Source organism: Corvus moneduloides, chromosome Z (assembly GCF_009650955.1).
Source record: "Corvus moneduloides isolate bCorMon1 chromosome Z, bCorMon1.pri, whole genome shotgun sequence".
In the NCBI taxonomy this organism is placed as follows: Eukaryota; Metazoa; Chordata; class Aves; order Passeriformes; family Corvidae; genus Corvus; species Corvus moneduloides.
In genome coordinates this window covers 13,090,649-13,111,984 of record NC_045511.1, presented here as the reverse complement: position 1 = coordinate 13,111,984, position 21,336 = coordinate 13,090,649, and the positions used below count along the sequence as shown (strand labels likewise).

Genomic DNA, 21,336 nt, shown 5'->3' with positions numbered 1-21,336 from the left:
TTATTGCATCTGCAACAGATCTAGATGTTCTTTTCAAGAAAAAAACTAGTCACCATCAGGGTTTTATGAAGTACACACCTGCAATACATTGTGTTCTGCTTCTTCTCCAGTTATAACTTCAACTTTATCTAACTGGATTTTCTCCACTGGCTTGGAAATACAAACAGCTGCTGATTCAATTAGTGTTGCATTCCTCAACAAAGCTCTTTCTGTAGGGAAAAAAAAAAAGAAATTCTTTCTGTACGGGGAATATTTTTAGGATCACAAAACTAGTACAGAGGATGACCTGTGACCTCAGTAATACCTGTGATATCTGACATGGTTTAGTGTTATTAGTAAGTTTTTGGCCAAAGAAATAAACAGAATAGGAAAAGAAAAGGCAGAAATGCAAAATACCTCACTAAAAAGGCTCATACAGAATTGAACAGGGCTGTTTATAGTTGCAGAGGTTCATCCCAAGGGACAAACAGAAACAAGCAGAAACAAGGCCTAAATATTTAGAAGCTGATTTTCCAAATTAAACTCATGTGTTATATTGCTATTCAGAGTAATACATATCCCAATATTCAGTATAATAATACATATACAATTAATATTTAACAGTAACACAGAAGGACAAGATTTAAAAGGAACAGCATTATTACAAAGCTTTGTACATTTGCATAATCTATACACATGTTCCAAAGGCTTTATTTTTATAATTTTTTTACTTGTAAGAATGCTTACACAAATCATAGGCTCTAATACATCTGTTAGTAAAGAGGAGTGTAAAATTTGTAAAGAAGGCTCACGATAGGGGTCTCTTGGGGATTTCCTCACAGCCTAGGTTTACATGGCTTGTTTAGTAGAAAATCTCACACCAGTCACCAACAAGCCCTGAAATCTGTCTGCATAGAACTTTGAGTCTCACAATTAGCATCCCAAATAACAAAGTCATTTATATGAGAATTTGCAAAGTGCAAGCAGCAGACAGCTTAAAATTGTAGTTCAAAAATGTGGTCCACAAGGCATTCATAAAAGTTGCTGCATTTATTTCAAACAATAAATAAAAATCTGTAAAACTCTGTGCTTATGAGCAAACCAGAAACTCTTGTGCTTATGAGTAATTTAGATCATACTTTCTGAAGTTAGTCCAGTTCACATGTCATAAACCAAGCTGTAGCTGCTTTCTGAATATAGATTTTGGCACATACTTTAAGTGTACTCGTGACTGGATAGCTTGAGAATAGATGAAAATTATTGACCACCACTTATTTGACATCCTCTAAAATACAGTGAAACATAACAATAAAGCTAACTGTGTTTGTTTGCTTAGTATGCTTACTTGTTTGTGGCCCAACATGAGAAGATCCTAAGGACATGGATGTTATTTCTCCTTTGTGTAAATCAGCTTCATTACACAGCTTGGGATGCTTCTCAGGACTCTAGAGAAACACGGGGGAAATAACAATTCCTATTTAAATAAAATGGTATGTAACTTTATATCAAACAGAACATTGAATCATTTAATGCATGCTAGGCTGAAGATTAGCAATTTTAATAGCTTCGGAGTAAAAACTGGCCCAGATGATACAATTTCCGTCTCTAGAGGAACTAATATTATTATTGTAGAATCAGAACACCATTCTTCCTCCAAGAAGAATGGGCTCTTTGTATGGATCCTTGAGTGATATTTAAATCCACCAAAGTACTTAGATGTTAAGGTACCAGTTCATTTCCAGTTCAAGGCCATAGTTCCCAGAAGAGTAATTTAAAACTCAGTCAGCACAAATTTAACCTCAGAGGACTTAAAAATTTCTATCACCTTCAGTTCTGCAGATAAATTTTCTTAGGTGTGTCTAAATAAATGCTTGTGGCTTCTGACAATGCTCAGTGGCACAACTCATTCCTTATATATAAATCCTGGCCAGAAGTCATAGCCCAAACCTGTGGTTGCCAAGCTTTTTACCTGGTAGATAAGCATACAGTTTTCATCCTTCTTCTATTGAAAACTGAATTTTAATTCCATTTTCAAGGGTGTAGTCCTCAGCTTGGGAACCAACTTTTTGACCTAGAGTCCTTCAGGACTTAAGCTGTTTCGCGGGCATGCACAATATGCTTTAACATGGACACTCTCTACGGTGGGTGTCCAATTTTTCCCTCATTTATTACAGAATCACAGAATGGTTTGGGTTGAAAGAGACCTTAATGATCATCTGGCTCCAGCCCCTCTGCCATGGGCAGGGACACTTTTCATTAGACCAGGTTGCTCACAGTCCCATCCAGCCTGGCCTTGGATGGTCACCCTGGATGACCTCCAGGGATGGGGCATCCACAGCATCTCTAGGCGATGTGTTCCAGTGGTGTCACCACCCTCAAACAGAAGAATTTCTTCCTAATATCAAATCTAAACCTGCTGTCCTTCAGTTTGAAGCCATTTCCCCTTCTCCTGTCACTCCATGCTCCTGTAAATAGTCTCTATCCAGCTTTCTTAGGCTCCCTTCAAGTACCTGATCCCTTCAAAGTTATGATGGAAGTTATTAGAGCAATAGGACCCACGTTCTTTTATCTTATGTTGTGGCTGTATCACTTTACATGGATTAGATAAAAAACTTTTTCAAGTCAAAAATGAGCAAACCAGAAGCGCGTAATGGTATGCATTAGTAATTAAAGAACCTGTCTCAGGTGGTGAAGGTAAGAATGCCTACACCTCCAGCAGCACATTCTTAGATATTTTCTCCTCAAGAGTCATTGAACCATATTTACTCCCATCTTTAAAAGAAAGAGGACCTAAAAAGAATCAATATCTGAAAAAATAATTATACTCTTAAGTATACTAACCTTGATAAAAAGTCTACCAGCATGTGCAGATCCAACCAAAACTCTTTCAACCATGTTTTCCCCAAACACAAAATCAGAATTGCTGCTGTTTTGTACACTTCTTTCTTTGAGCAACTGACTTCTGTGGGAACAAGATAATATAAGACTGTGATTTAGAACTATTTAAAGCATTTTAAAGATTCACCACATCTAACATTAAAGAAAAGCAAAAAACAATCACGTAAGTAATCGGGCGAATTCTTTAAGAGAATCTGAGAATATTCTCTATGCAACATTTCACAAAAGGAACAAAGAGTATCACACTGTATTTTATTACAATTAGTGAGGATGTTCCTTAAGACCAAAGAACAAGCAGCAAAACAACATGCCACTTCCTCCTCAGCGAAATGTCTTACTCAAGAAAATTTAATGAGCTACTTTCATTTCCCTGTTTCCTTTTGCTTCTCCAAAGGACTACCAACAATTAACAGCTATCCTTTCATGTTGGTGAAGCTCTGGTACCCTGCAGAATAATGTACACCCCGGTGTCTTACAGGCACTCCTTGGTCATCCTGCTTACATCTTGGAAGGGCAGGAAAGCAGTGTGTTCACATACACACACAAATACTGAAAACATATAAAGATATGATAGCAGATGGCTTAAGATGAGGTATAAGTAAAACGGGAGAGAAAAGTGTTTCCATTTCTCAATTACTTGTTCCATAGGTATACTTAAAATGAGAAGAAAACTAAATATTTGCAATCCTTTGGTACTGGACAACTATATTTTGGAGATTACACTCAAGAATACTCTAATATAAGTAGAACTGTGATTTGACCTACTAATTACATAGCCACTTTAAATTAACAGGTCCATTTTTTGTAAAAGTCACTACAAAAGTCTTTGTAAACTCCTTTATGTGGAAGTTGTTCCTGCTGCTGATTTGGTTTTGGTTTTCGTTTGTTTGGGTTTTTTTTACAAAAGGGTTATGGGTTGTTTATGCTTTCTGTAGAGCTTAATCCTACATGTCTTGCTGGCATAGGCAAAACGATGCAAGTTCTTTTCACTTTCTATTCCAGAAGAATGACTTGGCAGGAAGGCGACATGATACTGTGTCACAAACTGCATACTTCAGCACCACTTACTTTTCTTTCACAGTATTTATCACCCTTGGAAGAGCTTAACATAACATATGTCATGCAGAGGATATTCCTGTTAATTAGCTGGGCTTGTTGGCAGAACCTTGATGATTGCCTCTAAAACACAGTTTCTCTGTTCACAACTACACTGTGCTTTAAATCTCTTCAAGGATGAAGGGCTTACCAAGTACCACCTATCTCAATCTTACACTTAATGAGAAAAATATTCCGTAACATTCTCATGCTTGATGTGTTGCTAAGACTAGGAGCAAAAAAGAGAAATTAGAAAATACTTGTCAGCCTTGAAAGCTTCTATGAATGTTTTGGGCCATGAACAGGGAATATGAAGCGTATTAATGAGTTTTTTAACCTTAAACACACCCCTCACTAAAATTCACTGAATTATGATCAATTTCCATACTGACATTTCATCTGCTACTTCTAGGCTGCTCCAGTAGCAATTTCTTAAGGACAGCACATCAAAAGAGCTAAAAAACAAGAGCTAGAGGCTAATTTCTAAGAAAAAATGTGGGAAAATATTTTGATTATATTCAGAAATGTAAGAAAAATTAATCAGTGCAGGATCTTTCTTTTAAGAGAAAGTTAACTGGAAGTGCCAGCCTTAAAATGTTATTATAGCCTCAATAGCCTTATGTTGCTGCATGACAAGAACAAAGTGTACCAGGGATGGCATTGTCATGGAAATACAAAACACAGTCACTGATATCAGGGAATGATCACTAACAAGGAACAATGGGAGGAGAAATGTGGTTAAGGTACTGGTATGGGATTATGGAAGGGGAATAGATTCAGGTAGTGGCCTTCTCAGTGTGTCCAGAAAGGTCTGAGTAGCCACCAGTGCCAGTGCTGGCCTTGAACCCTTTCAGTTTTCCAGGCAAATCTTGTGCAAAGTTGAACACGACTGCAAGCCTGAGTTTTCCTCTGTCACTTATGACACAAGCCTTCCAAGCTTTTAGTCAGAATTTGATTAATCTCCAAGAATGGGGCTCTTTCCATCACATACAGTGTTGAGATGATGGGGAAACATCCTAGTCCAAGGAAATCAGCTTCCTCATACAAAAATTCTGAAGTCTGTGCTGCACAAAAATGCCAGCCTATCACAGTCACCACAGAAAGCTTTTTGTGCCAGAAATTCTGCTTTGTGAAGGACAGTAGAGCATCAATTGCAGCATTCACCTGGTCTTCCAAAAATATCCTGTATTTTTTTATTTATGCCTCATGTCCAATATGCTGACATATATTGGTAATTCCTCAAAAGAATGAAATTTCCTGAGCTTCTCTGCATCTTTTTTATGAGATGCAGCAGACATGCAGTCATAAGAGAGGTGGCAAACCAAAATAGTTTCTGGCTTGGTGGTTGCCAGTGAGAAACTGCCTATCCCACAGAGATTAATTACAGTTAGGAGTCCATTTTTTATGGTATATGAAGCTCATGTCCGCACACAAAGATCTTGGCACCACACAAAGACACGACTGAGCGCTGTGTGGGTGCAGATAGCATGGGCTTAGTACCATGTTAGACATGCAGGACAAAAGGGCATGCCATCAGCCAAGTGACAAAATGATGTAGAAATGTAATAAATAAAATCTTACTGTGTTTTTTGAGAGCTGGAAAAACTCACAGTAGTAGATGACCCCACTGCTGTTTTGGAATTTACTGAATTCTCAGCTGATGAATAAGAGCTGTCTTCAGATAGCTAGGAATAATAAAATCAAATGGATTAATTAGAACTGCTATATTTTCTGCCATTAACAGATCTGCTAGCATCCAAAGTCACTGAGGTATAGACAGACAGACAGATATAGATTGTTACAGATATAGATGTGGTAGTTGGCAGAGCTTCCTCCAGCTGTGTACTAAGCCAGTGCCCTCAATTAAAATACTAAAATCTCACTTTCTAAATAAACAAAATCCAAAACACCCAAAGCTGATTTGCCCATAGAACCCTGATATCAGAAAGGTAAGACAGCCTGCAGAGAAGAGATGATTTTTCAAACACAAACAGTATGAGTTTAACATTTCAAATCACGTCAGTGATACATCAATTCCACTGAAACTCATATGGGAAGTTTCTTGAAAATCACACAGTGGAATAATTAATTGGTTTAAAACAGCACTGGTTTGTTTGGTTTTGGTTGTTTTGGGTGTTTTTGTTTGGTTGGTTTTTTTCCTTAATTTGAGGTCCAGTAAAATTATTTTTCTTTTTACCTGAACACATGCTTCTTTCTTAGCCACTAGAGATACTACAGGAATTTCAGGACAGGTCAGGGCTTGTGGGGGCTGTAAAGTGGCAGGTCTAATGACATTCCACAATTGACTTGGTGACAAGGATCCTTGCAAAATACAAAGACAAAATATTTAAACATATACTTTTTCTTCACATCTATTTCATACCTATATGTCTTGCCTCCTTAACTGAAAGTTTTAAAATATTTTTAACTAACATTTGCTGTTGTTTACTTGCTTCATATTCTGAAAAATTGTAATGGTTTCTAAAATACACAACTCTGAAGTGAAACCAATGCGTTATCCTATCAGGATTAAAAAAGTAATGTGTTATATACATAAACATACTCTTTTGTACTTACAAAATATATTTATATTTATATATTTAAGTATATCTTTATACTTATATTTATTGCTTTGTTTAGATATGTCTTCTGTCGTTTCAGATTTAATTCTGCATCTGCAGATGCCAGGAGGTTTCTTCATTACCTTCTCCAGGAGCAGGGGTACTCAAAATGTGAAATTTCACTATGCAAGGTTATATTTAGTCCACTCAGGAAATAAGCAGTCAGAGTAGATCCTCAGACCAGAGTTCATAGGACATTTACACAGTCAAACGAGTAAGTTATGAACTGCATAAAGATACCTAGCCTATCATTCATTCTGGAAAAGAGCTGCTATTTTTGTGTTTTCCATATCTCTAAAGAATGTCTTTATGGAACTATAGCAACTAAATACTACAATGACAGTTACCTTCTCTTGTACTTTTGGTGAAGTCAGGATTTCTTTGAAGAAGAGCTGAGGTCATGAATATGTTATTCTTCTTTACTACAGAAAAGGAATTTAAAATTGAATAATGAGTAAACCCAAATTTTAACCATTAATTCATGTTTCTGTAATTCCTCTCTGTTTTGGTAGTGCTTGACAATATTCCAACATAACCATTTGAAAAAGATCTTCAAGAAAACTGTTACTATCTCAGTTTTAACAGCTGGACAGACTTTGGCACAGAAAGCACCAGAGGTTTTCTGGCTTTGTCACAGTCTTTTGGATATTAATGAATGTTTTAAAGGAAAAATCTTTCTTCAGCTTTTAAAAGTAGGTGTTCCTGTTTTGTAGAAATCATTGAAATGGCAATGTTATCTGTTCGACTTTTAGGCCTTTTTAAGATTATTAAATGAGATCCAAGTATATAGGAATAAATAAGTAAATGTACCCTGCCCTGTTCTGCTAAAAAGGCCTTCATAACTTTCTAGAATGATGGTAGTGCACTATTGATGCTTTCACTGTTTTAATAAAGATATCAAACACCAGTGAGAAGGTGATGGCAACCACGTTGTAAAAGCCTAGAAGGTAAGAGGGTAATGTGTGTTCACTGACATCCGGATAGCTGTGGAGCCAACCAAGGACTGCTGGTAGTAATGCGCTGTGAGAAAGTGCAGGATGTGGCTGGAGAAGGGGCCACACAGAGGTAGGGCAGCACTTTTCCAGGACAACTGTAAGCGCAACATGGCTCAGCACAGCAGGAATGAGGCCAAGATGTGGCCATGGACTGTAGGGGCATCAAGACCAACCAAGACCTCCAAAGCCTCTGACCCATTTCCAGAAAGAAGGAACTGCACATGAGAACTGATTTGCATAGAAAGAGAGAAACTTATCCCTAGGGTGGGGAAACCTTTCTATGTAAGGGTACCCCATGAAGCCCAGGTGTGTGCCCCAGGATCCTGGCCATGCCTTCAGCCAGAACAATGCTGATGCTGGAATCAGGACTGGTGATCTCTTTCTCTTTTTCTTGCTTTCTCTCTTCTCTTTAATTCTCTCTCTTCCCTTTCACCTTACCCCTTCCTCCAAAACCCACTTCTATGTGCTTATAATAGATCAGGGGCGGACTTATACCAGTTTTCATGCCAAGTGTGTAATGTACCAGTAAAACTTTGTAAGCTTTTGCAGAACCTCTGACTTCTGTCATTCCTTTCCACCATGACCACCTACAAATCTTGGGTGCTCCCTTCCCCTTAAGAGTGGGATGCCACACGTGTACCACATCCTCTGAAATGGCACGCTGATACACTACCTACAATCACCACTTTTTCATTGCAAGAGTATGTTTTGCTGCTATTACAGTGCTGTGAACTCTTAACATTGTTTAGAAATCCTCTATGCCAGTGTCTGTCAAGAACCTGTCTCTGGTAAGAGACATAGACTAGGATTTGAGACCACTCCATTGTTCCTGCTAGCACTAGGAGTGAGGATATTCCCTGGGTCCCTGGTTAGGCGGAAAACAGGCTTCTAGGATAGAAAATTATATTCGTGTAGGAACAATCACCATTAAACTGCAAGCAAAATATTCATGTAATTACTGTAGCTTTTATTTTTTCAAGTATAACTTGTATCACACTCTGTAAGTGCACCCCTGCCCCAGAGGATTCCCCAACTACAAATGCAAAAAACATTTCTTGTATTGAACTACCAATCCTCCTTATAAAACATTCCTTTCTCCCATCTAAATACCAGACTAATCCAACACACTTCAGCTCTGTCTTGCACAAAATGCATTTCTGCATGCGTCTTTATTTTAGCTAATACTTGCTTTTCTACATAAATATTTCTTTTTAATTACCTGTCTGGGAGGGAGGGAAAGTAGGAAGGATGTTAAATGAAGATGATCTCCCTCTTTTCTGAGTGAGAGCTGTATCTAAAAGAATAAGAGACTGAAATTATCACTTGTTTGGAGAATAAAAAAGACCAGTTTTAGGGTTAGCTAGGCTGATGTCATGCTTTCATTGACAGTAGAATAAATTATTATCTGCTACCTACCATCTTTCTGAAGCAGACTGTTGTGCTGCTGGTCCCGGGAGGTCTCTCAGGCCAAGCAGCACAGCCTGGCTCAGGCACACAGCTAATCCCCTCTGTGGCAGCTCTGTCCTGGAGACCACCAGGTGGAGAGGTTCAAAACAGAACCAGAGAGGGACCTATCACTTAAACAGTGTGGGCAATCAACTCCAGCTTCCTCCTGCATTCTGCTTTATTTTTTGGTAGGCATGCCCTAAAATTTCTAGCATATAACTTTCAGAGTAAACCAAACCTAGCTTATCTTATGTCCTCTTAGGTACATTCAGATGTGTCACAGGACTACATTAAAAAAAATACACTGGACACATATTAATGCCTCAATTCAGAAGTACCTTTCTGGTACCATCCACATGTTAAATAAATATTGTGAAAAACAGATCAGTCCTTCTGCACAGTAGCCTCAGTGATTTGTGTTCATTTCCCATGGAAGCAATACACAGTCTTTAATGGGCCCTCCCAGTCAGCTCTTGGCTGGATAGAAGGGGGGGCCCTTCTGGAAACTGCTTTACATTTTAAAAGATTGCCCAGGGGACACTGATCTCTTCAAAAAGCCAGAGAGTATTCCTTTCCAGCCCTCATCCTCCCTTGACTGTGTGAGCAATTCAAGAAAATGATATGAAATTCATAGATTTTTCACTATATGTAATATTATGTAAGTATGGAAAAAATAATATATTTTTAACTAAAAAGGTATTTACTGGAAATTACCAGCAAGTATCAATGTTTAAGTTTTCATGACTTGCAGCATGCCTACAACGCAGAAACACTTTTTAGACAGGAGAATTCATTCTTTCCTTCACCAGATGAGAATACAGAACTACAACAATTAAAACATGACTAGAGCTAAATGTCATACCAGTGTTAGACTGAGAGTCAGACTTCTGCAAAGTCAAAGATGATGATCTTGCACGTTTTCTAGAGCAACTCATGAAATCTGGAGAAAAGAAAATATGATGTTATGCAGGGACAGGTTGGCAGGCGGCATCAGCACGATGTTATGATACAGAATTAAGATCTGAACACAATAAATTCCAGGAGTGACTTACAGAACAGCATTAAGGTGGTACTTAAGAGCAAGAGGGCTTTGGAATCTCAGTCAACACCTGTCACAAAGCCCTGGGGAGTCTTCTTTATTTCTACCAAGTTCAGGGAACCTAAAGCAAGCACTTAAAATCAGTTCACAGCCCATGGGCTCAGAAACCATTAAGAATGAGGAGCTACATTATAACATTGCCTGAGCAAATAGAAAAAGGCAGTTAGGAGTTCATACAGCTGATGAATATGCTTGGGCAATTTTCAGAGCTTCTGGAGTTTGTCTTTCTGGTAAATATGAGAGGTAGAGGAACTCTTGAGGTAAGAGAGGGAGGGACATACATATTAGGACAGAGTAGGTGGCTCTACAGTCCACAAAATCTTAGTCTGGTAACTCGGATTTGCCCCTGCTCATGGAAAGAGTCCAAACACCGTTTCCATAGGCAACAGGCAGACCTATGAATAACCCAGTTATATTATGCTGTTTCAGGGAGGTGGTCATTACCATTTTCAGCTTTGCAAACTGGGTCTTCTGCAGGCCGCTGGAAAAAAAATAAGCATGGAAAGGTCAAGGAAAATAGAAGAGTCATTTTCTAGACAGAGACACGAAGTATAAAATCCAGCATATATGCATTAAGTCTTGCTTCTGTTTTCTATTCTTCCTTGCTCTATTTTGAGACCACTTATTACAAGTCTTAACTGGGGCTAAAATCTCATACTACTACTAGGATAACTGTGTATAGAATCTCTATTTCTCAGCACTTTTTATCAATAATGAAAAAGGGAAAAAAAGGCTTTTTACCTTCAAAGAGTGGTCTTTCTTTTCAAAAACAAATGTTGGCTGGGCAAGCACTGATTTCTCTGGAAAAGAGGAGAGATAATTTTTAATAACAATTCTGTAATAGTATTTCTCAACCAGAGCTTTGAAAATGCTGTGCAATAACAAACAGGAATTTATCCTTTTGTTACAAAGGAAGAAAATATACAGATGCAGTGATGTACAGCACAGTACATTAAAAAAAAAAAAAAAGCTATAATCCTCAAATCTGAGTGTGAGTTTTGCCTAACTAGATGCCATGGGATTTGGCCTCATATTTTTAATACTTCTTTTGGTAAAAAAAAAAGTTCTTTTAGCCATTACAAAAAATATCTGCCATCCTTTAAGAACAAGGGTGAATTGCATCTTTGGGTAGCAGAAAAGAGCATGGATGTGAAATGTAAAATATCCCTAAAGGAAGGAAAACAAGGGAATGTGTTACACTTGGCCTTTCAGCTACATTCACACATTCTGCTCTTTAAGCTTCAGGTAGGTGGATGTCTAGTGTCAGCTTTAATGTGTGAGTACAATAAATAAACATACAGAGCTCTACAGAGCAAATTCTAGTCTCAGCATACCTCTGCATCTCTTAGGCATTACTAAAAATATCTTGGATCTATGCTCTTTTTTTCTATGAAACATTTTTCTGCATACATTTGCCTCACATCAGATTTCATACTGATTTAAGGTTCACTCCTTCTGCGAGTCATACAACTTCTTCAAGCTGTTTACTTTGTTAGGCTTGTGACCTTCACAGCCTGTGCAACTCTAATGGACTAAATTTGGTTGTCAGCGTACAAGAAAAAAGCTGTTTTCACCAGCACCACTGATTAATGGCACATTTATTACACTAATTAATGGCACAATTAATGAGCAAAGAAGCAGACACAAATAGATCTTTTTTAAAGACCACTCCATACAGGATTCATCTCATGCTAGCTTGATACATCTTTCATGTGCAGTAAATAGAAACAATCAGCTTCTGACCATGAGAATATTTTAGCTGTGTACTTTAGATGATAAATGGAAAGCTAAATGCATGTATTTCTCTCCATGGCTCATAAGTACAGAGTACAGACTAGGGTGACTGCTGAGCTATTTGACTGGCCTCTAGCCAGAGAAATCTCACACTTGATGCCTTGTTGGCTGACATTTGACAGAATATTTATCACATACACAACATTTTTGTAACACTCTTTTCCTCTGTTACCTCTTCAACAAAAACATCCAAGTGAAAATATGTGGCTAGATATTTTTATCTAGAATTGCACACCTATCTGTGACCAAACAACTCAAGCTTTGGTATCAATTACTTAAAGGTTTAATAAAGCAAACATCAGCCCATCATGGAGGAGTTAAGATTACTACACAAAAATGTATTCAACTATCAAGGAAAAAGTAAACATTGTTAAAATAAATGCTTCATGTATGCAAACAGGGACAAGGAGCATGAAACTATTACTCAAACTCAGGGATATACAGAAAACAGGAGTAATAACTATACAGTTTTGCTGTTAATTTTATATTTACTTGGGCATTATGTGTGTGCAAAGGACAAGATTTAGCAAATCTAGCATGCTTTGCAGTGAAAGCCTAGTTCTTCCTTAATAGAAAAAGCAGAAAAAAGTTCACATTGTTTTCCATTGCAGAAAAGCAAACTCTGTTATTGAAATTTGAAGAAAAATTCCGTAACCTGGTTGCAGCTAGGGGCTCAATGGCGTGGCATGAGATGGAGCAATTCCACTTCTATTCACTAGAGGGAAGTGGCACACATTAACAATAGTATTTCACTTAAATATGATTTTTTTAAGAAAATAGGCTTTTTTCTGTTCCCTTAAACTGCCATTCTTATTGAATTAAGGAAAAATACAAAAAGTAAAGAGTGACTGTAGAAACCTTCATATTCCCAGTAATCCTCAAGCTCAGAAGCTTGCAGTATTTTTAAAGGTACATTTTCTACTCCAAAGAACAGAATTAGCAAAGGGTGAACTGCTGCAAAAAAGGAACTGGCTTTCTATCAGAATTAACTTTTGTGAGAGCTAGGGGATTTGAAGGAATTAAAAATGCTCACTACGTCTGAAACAGCAAGAAGATTCCAATAATATCTTAAAACCCAGAAGTTCCTGAAGAAAAAACCATAACTGGTTGATTACCAACAGAAACACATGAAGCTACAGTATAATGGCACCCTTCAAAGATAAATATGCATATTTTAATATTGCAGTAAATATAAAGAATATATCCCACCTACTGCTCTTGAGCCAAAGAGCTGCCGGTAGATTTAGTCAGTTTTCTGAGGTTGCCACAGTTATTTATAGTTTTTACAGTTCTCCAATGCTTCTACTCAAATCAAGAAAACCTTTTTGTAATTCCTGAAGGGTACTCCACAAAGCTTATCAGTAAGATCTTCACTCCTCAATCAGGCTTTTCATAACAGGGTTTAAAAAATATATTTGTGTTAACTATATATGTATCCTAAGCATAAATTTCCATTTACATTGTCAGCTTCTCAGATATTCAGGCACAAAATATCTGGAGCTGATGCCCACATAAAAAGACACCCAGAACTTACTGTGGATGTAACACAAGGCCATCAAGGAGTTACCACAGTCATGTTGACGTGATAATTTTAACACCGGTCAGTACCTCTGCATCTCTCCCCTTCATTTTCTGCACGAAGTCTGCCACTGCCAGGGTGGCTGTTCTGGGCAAAAGAGAAGTGCTCCTGCACCCTCTGCTCCAAGCAGCACTGGGGGCACCCAGCCACACAGTGCCAGACTCTGTCCCAGGAACAGGCAGCAGCAGCCAAGAGGAATGGCAGATGCAGAAAGAGGAACAGGAGCAGGTGGGCCGGAGCCATTCCCCCTTATCATCACTACCAGGACACAGACAGACACGGGCTGGCTAGTGCCTGGTTCAGACTGGGCCACTCCAGTCCTCAGCAGCTTGGCACTTGTGGATAAAAGAGTTTGTTGGAAAAGTTACCAGAAAATAATGCCAAATGAGCTGCCTCTGGCTGCAGGGACTGGAATAATCCACCAGCCTCAGCCAAGAGTCCAGACACAGAACCTGTCAGTCTGCCCATGAATAATCACCACAGATCGGGCTCTCTTTTTCCTTGCTACAGTTCCCCTGAAGCTGTTGAATTAGAAATGTGTTGGCTTAATGTTCACTATATTCAAAGATCAAAACAGGCCCTTGCCTGGAAGATGCATTAGGAACATCCAGTTCCTTTGTCTGAGATCTCACCTGGAGGGTCTCCTGGCTCCAGCCTCCTGTCCTGCACAGAAGCACTATCAAATGTGCTCATACCTCAGGTACCTGACAGGGAAGGCACCCAGGTTGGTGCCTGCACACAGGATGGAGACTGCATTCTATTTGAAAGAGCATTTTGGGAAAAGTAACTGCTGGCTGATGCCTTGGAAGCACTTGCCAGGATAACATACAAGAAATAACGTAAAACTGGGTTTTTGTATGTTTTTCTGATTTGCTTGTATCCCAAAAGCCAGCATTGTCCATGAGATGTAATGGTCCCTCTGTCTTTGCTGTGACATGCTACTCTTCACTTCCATTGCTATTGCTTTTTCTAAAGCTATTGAGACTTTACAAAATACATACATTAAAAAAATAAGTGGGACACTGATGGTTTGGAAAATTTTAGAGTTGTTATTATTACTATTTTTCCATCTTGCCCTAAAGACACATAAATGATCCTTAACCTTTGAGGGCTAAGGACACAGTGGAGAGAATATAAGCCCATATCTGTTTCTACTTTTCAGGCAATCCTATGCCTGAAATCATGTCAAAAGTGGTCACAGTATTTTGTCTCTATTCCTCTCAAAGAGATGCCAAAAAAACCCCTCAGATCTTTCAGAAGGTAAGATAGGAATTGTGGTCTCAATAAAAGTTTCTTATTTCTGATGTTGAAATAGATAATTTTTATATTTTCAATTAAAAAAAAAATAAATCTGTTGCATCTTCACCATTACCAAACTGGCCAGAAGTCTGAAAATGCTTTAATTCATAGCTGTAGCAAAAACTTTCACATTTTTTTATATAAAGACAGACCAGCTGCTTGGCAAGGCTGAGCCCACCAGCAACAGTGGAAGCACCTCTGGGGATAATGGATTTAAGAAGGGGAAAAAAATACTACACAAGGGCAATCGCAGCTGTGAGAGAGGAGTGAGAATGTGAGAGAGGAACAGCTCTGCAGACACAAGGTCAGTGAAGGAGGAGAGAAAGAAGGTGAATGGTGAGGCAGCTGTGCCCCTGCAGCCCTTGGAGGTCCATGGGGGAACAGAGATTCACCTGCAGCCCCTGAAGGACCCCAAACAGGAGCAGGGGGATGCCATCAAAGGAGGCTGTGACCCCATGGGAAGCCTGTGCTGGAGCAGGCTCCTGGCAGGACCTGTGGCCTGTGCAGAGAGGAGCCCACACTGGAGCAGGTTTGCTGGCAGGACTTGTGAGCCCATTGGGGACCCACACTGGATGAATTAATGGAGAACAACAGACTGTGGTAGGGACTCAAGTCGTAGAAGTTCATAGAGGACTGTCTCCCATGGGAGAGACCCCACACTGGAGCAGGGGAAGAGTGTGAGGAGTCCTCCCCATAAGGAGGAAGAAGTGGCAGAGACGACGTGTGATGAACTGACCACAACTCCCATTCCCCATGCCCCTGCTCTGCTCAGCAAGAGGAGATAGAGAAAGGAGGGAGTGAAGTTAAGGCTGTGAAGAAGGGAGAAGTGGGTGGGAAGAGGGGGTTTTTTTAAGATTTAGGTTTAGTTCTCACTACCATATTCTAATTTGATTGGTATTAAACTAAACTGATTCCCCCAAGTCGAGACTGTTTTGTCTGTGATGGTAATTGCTGAGTGTTCTCTCCCTGTCCTTATTTCAACCCATGAGCCTTCCATAATTTTCTCTCCCCTGTCCAGCTGAGGAGGGAAGTGAATGAGTGGTTTTGGTGGGCACCTAGAAAGCAGCCAGGGTCAACATACCACAACATTAAAAAAACAAAACAAAACAAACAAGCAAAAAGGAAAAAAACCTGCACAAAACCAAAACGAAACAGAAACACCCATCTTAATCAGAAATAATTTTTCTCAAACAGAACATGATACTTGAAAATTGTATGATGTCCAAATAATGTCACTGAGTTACAAAACCTTTAACTACATCCAGCTTTCCTTCACAACATCCTAGGAAGTGCTACACAACACACAAAGACTACATGAAAATTTATAATCAGCTTAGAATTTCATCCTATCAAACAATGAAGCCATGACATAGAATTATGAAGTCTCTGTGCTCTAATATGCTATAGCATATTTTGGTAGCTTTGCACGTTACTGCTATAATTTTTAAAACAGAAGCAGAAACACTGCTGTATTTTGATGTTACAGCTTAGATTGCTGGTTCCCACAGAACTCTAACCAAAGTTAATCAATAATAACAAATCCTTGCACATACAACTGCCATTTTGATTGTTTCACATCTAAATTAGCTCAATGAAAACATGTAATTTGGGAAGATGTGGAGAAGAAAAGTAGATTTAATGTAACTTTGGTTGCTACATCCCCAGAAGTAGTTTTATATCTCTAAAATAGTAAAAAAAAAAACCAAACCACAAGGGAAAGCTTTGACTAATGAATATACACTGTGTAGAGCTGTTACTCGAAAAACCTCTAAGACAAATTCTGTGGTATTTTTGGCAATATACATGAAGAAAAAGAAAGCAACAATGGACTAGCATTTAAGCAGGAGACATGGATTGAGAAAACCACTGATAAAAGAAATTAGTAAAAAATTATTTGCACTCTGCTAGGTGATGATGTGTAAATTAGTGGCCTCAAGGAGCACCGGAGTTAAACTATGGAATAGTAAGACCAATTTTTGTTCAAAATGCTGCAAAACCATAGAAAACTACCAACTACTTTGCAAAACTGCAGGAGGCAGAAGAGAAATACATATAGTGCAAACAAGAAATAAGATAAATTAACAAAATACTTTGCTCTCTAAGCTTGTTTAGATCATGTTTAAATATTGTTTCTGGCTTTTGACACAAAAAGACATCTGTCAGTATTTCCAGTGATAGACCATTTTAATCTAAAATGAGGTGGAAAATAACAAAAACCTTCTGGCTAAGAACAGGATTTTCCAAACCTGCAACAAAACCACAGTTTCTGTTTAAAAAATACTCACTGAACTTCACAACATAAAATAGAGTCAGTTCACAGCCAAGAGAAAGTGCCACAATGCTGCCAGCCAACATCTTGGGTCCCTCAGCGACCTCACTACATAAGCCAGGCTTTCCTCTGCCAAAACTTAGACATCTATGACAGATGACATGAGCCAAAATGTGGATGTCCTACAACAGTACTTCATGTAACCAACCTAATAAAATGGATCAACTTAAAATAATTTTGGGAAAGGGTTTATAAAATTTCCCATTGCTGATCCTGAGTAACGGGTGTGTTTCTGGAAGCACTGGGCAGCTGAGCGTTCTGGTGGAATTCACATACACAGCTGCTCAGCACCTTTGAAAACCAGGTCACTAATTAAAGCTCTAAATATGGACCTGGAAACCTACTTTCAGATTCTCATTTATTACCCTCCATACTTTTGATCAGTTTTAATGACAAGACTGGGGATTTTCCAAAGAAAGTTACTTTTTCTTTTTTTTTTTGCTAAGACATTGAAATGTAAGATTGATTCATTCATTTGCATCTAATTATATGTACATAACGCATTTTATTTAATCTGTAAACACTCAAAACAAAATGAGAAAATAAAATAGGGTCATAAATCAAATGAAGTTCTAATCTGGTCAAATCTCCAATGTTAACCAGAAGAGTTTTCCATACACAAAGGGTACGAGCATGCTGCTATACAGCAACATGCACGTCCAGTGTCTTAGTTGTAATTCCAAACGTGAATGCTAATGGATTTTTTTCTTTTATAATACTCTCCTAAATGTCAGTGAATCAATAAATTTGCAACAATTTCCCACAAATTCTGATTTTCCAAATATGTTCAATAGAAATTTTTCTAAATAGTTGGTCCAAAACCATGCTGAAGTGTTTTATGTGAAAAAATACTTCAACCTATTGAGATGAAATCTTTGACAAAGTTTTTATTATTTGAAAAAAAAGAAACCACCCATTGTTGAGAATTTTATTTCTAGAGAACTTAAACATGTATCACTGATTATTTGGCCACTGGCTGCGCTTGCTGCAGAAGTGACTGTGGCCCAAGAAGAGACTGCTGGACACAGCACTGTGTGCTGTATAAACACCCTGTACTGAACATGAGGTGCCCATCACTTATCTTGGGTTCAGACAGCGTCCTGTAAACACAGGTTGAGGAACCAATAAATAATTTCACACCTCCTTGTTTGGATCAGCAGAGAGTACATCATCAAAGAAGGGAGTTTCTGTTTCATTGCACTCAGAAAGAAAAAAGTCATCTAACTGACTATTGCAAAATAAAATTTCTGAAGGAATTTTTCCTAGGACAGCTTTACCACATTGTTGGGACTCCAATACTGTACACTCTTTGTTATACAAATAGTTCATAACCCACATAAATAATTTCCCTGTCATCAGTGACACCAGTTATGAGACCAAGGATTCTTCATGCAGGCACAGTCCTGCATAATCAGACTCTTAACATTTTAAGACATGTTCACCCTCTCTTAAGTCACTCTTCTCGATGCTACAGATTCTAAACACAGATAGGGATCAGGGTGGAATGGGTTCCTCTATCCAAAAAATTCCATCTAATACTCCTAGCTCCCACTGTGGTTTATAGCATTCCACATAAGATATGAGATTTAAAATTTAACATCTCTTCAGCCATGGCAACTCAGCTGACAGCCTGTGGAAGTGTCTATAAATACAGCATATGACACACTCACTCACCTTTGTAGAGCACAGTCCTCATCTTTATATGGGCAAAACATAAACAGGCTTTAAAACAGCAATAAAAATCACCCTATCTCAGAAATACTATAACATAATTTCTGAGAGAAATGTAACCCAGTTGGCTTTATTTCAAAGATTAGAGTGAAGAAAATATTTTTGAGAGTTTCATCACTGGAGTGTAATAGAAATGATACAATACCAGAAGTAACTGTGTCACTAGACCAGCAGGACTGTGACAAAGAGTATAACCAAAAAATCATTTTAGAAACACTGAAACTTCTGACTAAGAAGTCTTATCTGTTGTAAAAGCCTGTAAAATACCCTATGCAAGGGCAATAAAATTCATATGCATAAAAAAAGTTATCCTTTTCAGGGCGTTGTACCAAATTTAAATTTCATAAATCCCTATGAGGTAGCATAGAAGTAACCCTCAGGGGCTTTGTGCGGGAATTGAACTATACAGGTATTAAGGTCATGATCCAACAACACTCACGCACCCTTAAATTTCAGTGACTAAACTGGACTGTGTGCTCAATATTAAGCACAGGCTGAAAAGGTTGTCACCTGAAAGGCTGGTCACCGATAAATTGGCCCAACTGCTCTAAAATCTATCAGTCATAGTATCAGGCTTAGACCTTGACAGTGCGCATTTCCTCTAGGTAATCTGGGTTCATTATCAACCCCTGTGGTAAAAAATGGCTGGTGGCATCATCTGCAAAATGTCCTTAATGTTAGCGCTTGTTTCATTACGCATCCTCATCAGTTTTTAATGATACTGATAAATCACTCTTAATTCATAGCTCAACTCGCTACCTCAATAAGGGATTTTACTGTCCACCTCTGTAGTCAGGCATCTATCTGAGGAGCTAGAGCAGGACAGTTTTGCTCTCAAGGTGCAGGCCACGTCAGGGCATGAATGTCCTGGAAAACGAGTGTTGCTTCCAGGTATGGCCAGGAATGCAAGTGCTAGTCCCACCCATTGCCAGGCCCAGCATTTAGGAAGCCAGCAGAAAGCTCAAATGGCAGGGGAGTTAACACTGTCAGAAACATAGAGAGACCGCAAAGACACATCTGATAGTGTCGTTTCCTCAAGTGAAATACAAATTGGAGATTTCCGACAGATTACCAGTAAAAACGATGCAATAAAAATGCACAGCCAGCCAAGCTGTTGTTTTGCATTATGCACAACACTGTTACTAACCAGGCACATCATTTGTGTTTATCCCATTCCCCAGGAATGAGACATGCAAAAGATAATAGCTAACAAAACGTACCTGTAAAGCATTCCTCCTTGGGATCTAATATGCTGCCACGGGAGACCCGGCAGGGCCTGAGCATGGTCCGTTCTTGCAGGTGAGCAGCTTGGTGCATAGGCCAGGGACCACCGGGCCAGTCTCTTCTTTTGGGGAGGTCGGGCACCTTCGCGCCCCGCCGGGGTCTGACTGAGAGTTCACAGTCAGCACAGGAGCATCGCGTGCCTGCACAGAAAACATTCCCTTTGCAAGCAGGAATTGGCTCGTTTCTCATTATGAGGTCAGCCTAAGTACCCTTTTATATACATCTATCTCTCTCTATATGTGATCATATATGTTATATACGCCGTAGCTGGGTCTAGAAACCTGCCACCCTTCGAGCCAGCCAGCCCGGGCTCCGGGCGGCGCTTCCCGCAGCCAGGCAGGGACGGAGCGGCGGCGGCGGCCGGCGGGGACAGCTCGGGGATGGGGCCAGGGCCGGCTCCTCGCCCGAGGGGCGGGCCATGGGAGGGTACATGAAAAGCCGAGCACGGGAACGTGGGGAGGGAGAGAGGGCGGGCTGCGAGCTGCTCCGTCACGGGTGGGTTCCTGTGCCCGCTACGGGGGTTTTTTGGCTTTTTGTTTTCAAAAAGAAGCTGAAATATCAAGCAAGGCAGCAGAGCACTGTGATTGTTTCCAGGCTGACGTGAACCAAGTGCAGCGTCTGGACAAATAGGTGTTTCGATCCCTCCTTCCAGACGCGCTGTGCTGCAAGTTCTAAAGCTTCGCCCGTGCCTCCTGCTGTTCTCTTAAATGGCAACAGCCCCAAATTCTTCAAGTGTAAGCGATTTCTGGCCATTATATATTGCTGGCCTGGTGTCAAACTGCCTGTAATCATAACAGTTCAAGACAAAAAGGCAGGAATTTGCTGTAAGTTCATGAAAATCATATGTCTAGTCTAATCTAGTGTCTTCGCACAGCCAATATCAGACGTTTCAGAGAAAAAAGATGCAAGAAGTCCAAGAGCACACAGATGCTCAGTGACTTTTCCTCATTAGAGCCCCAATGTGTGTTGGCATAATTTCTGAAGTGTACCATTTAACTCTTCTGCAGTAGAATCAGAGAAACTTTTAGACTGGAAAAGACGTCTAAGATCAAACTCCAACCCCTAACTCAGCGCTGCCAAGTCCCCCACTAAACCCACTACCCCAAATACCACATCTATACATCTTTTAAACATCTTCAGGAATGGTGACTCCACCACTTCCTTCAGCAGCCTTTTCCAGTGCCTGA

The 21,336-nt window shown here is 39.4% G+C and overlaps 1 protein-coding gene across 3 annotated transcripts in view; it reads right to left on the bottom strand.

Moving 5' to 3' along the window:
- The window catches only part of RANBP3L (RAN binding protein 3 like), a 30,724-nt gene extending 10,180 nt beyond the window's left edge, over positions 1-20,544 (bottom strand). For 2 of the 3 annotated variants that reach the window (XM_032096730.1, XM_032096729.1), the window contains exons 1-11: positions 20,086-20,544; positions 10,875-10,933; positions 10,578-10,614; positions 9,897-9,974; positions 8,808-8,882; positions 6,941-7,015; positions 6,170-6,294; positions 5,554-5,657; positions 2,821-2,941; positions 1,325-1,424; positions 79-209 (exon numbers count right to left, since the gene is read on the bottom strand). In XM_032096730.1, coding sequence (XP_031952621.1) covers positions 79-209; positions 1,325-1,424; positions 2,821-2,941; positions 5,554-5,657; positions 6,170-6,294; positions 6,941-7,015; positions 8,808-8,882; positions 9,897-9,974; positions 10,578-10,614; positions 10,875-10,933; positions 20,086-20,338 — 1,158 coding nt within the window. In that variant the 5' untranslated portion in view covers positions 20,339-20,544. The remainder of the gene's footprint in view (positions 1-78; positions 210-1,324; positions 1,425-2,820; positions 2,942-5,553; positions 5,658-6,169; positions 6,295-6,940; positions 7,016-8,807; positions 8,883-9,896; positions 9,975-10,577; positions 10,615-10,874; positions 10,934-20,085) is intronic. The other variant, XM_032096731.1, reaches the window with a different exon arrangement.
- Between the last annotated feature and the right edge of the window lie 792 nt (positions 20,545-21,336).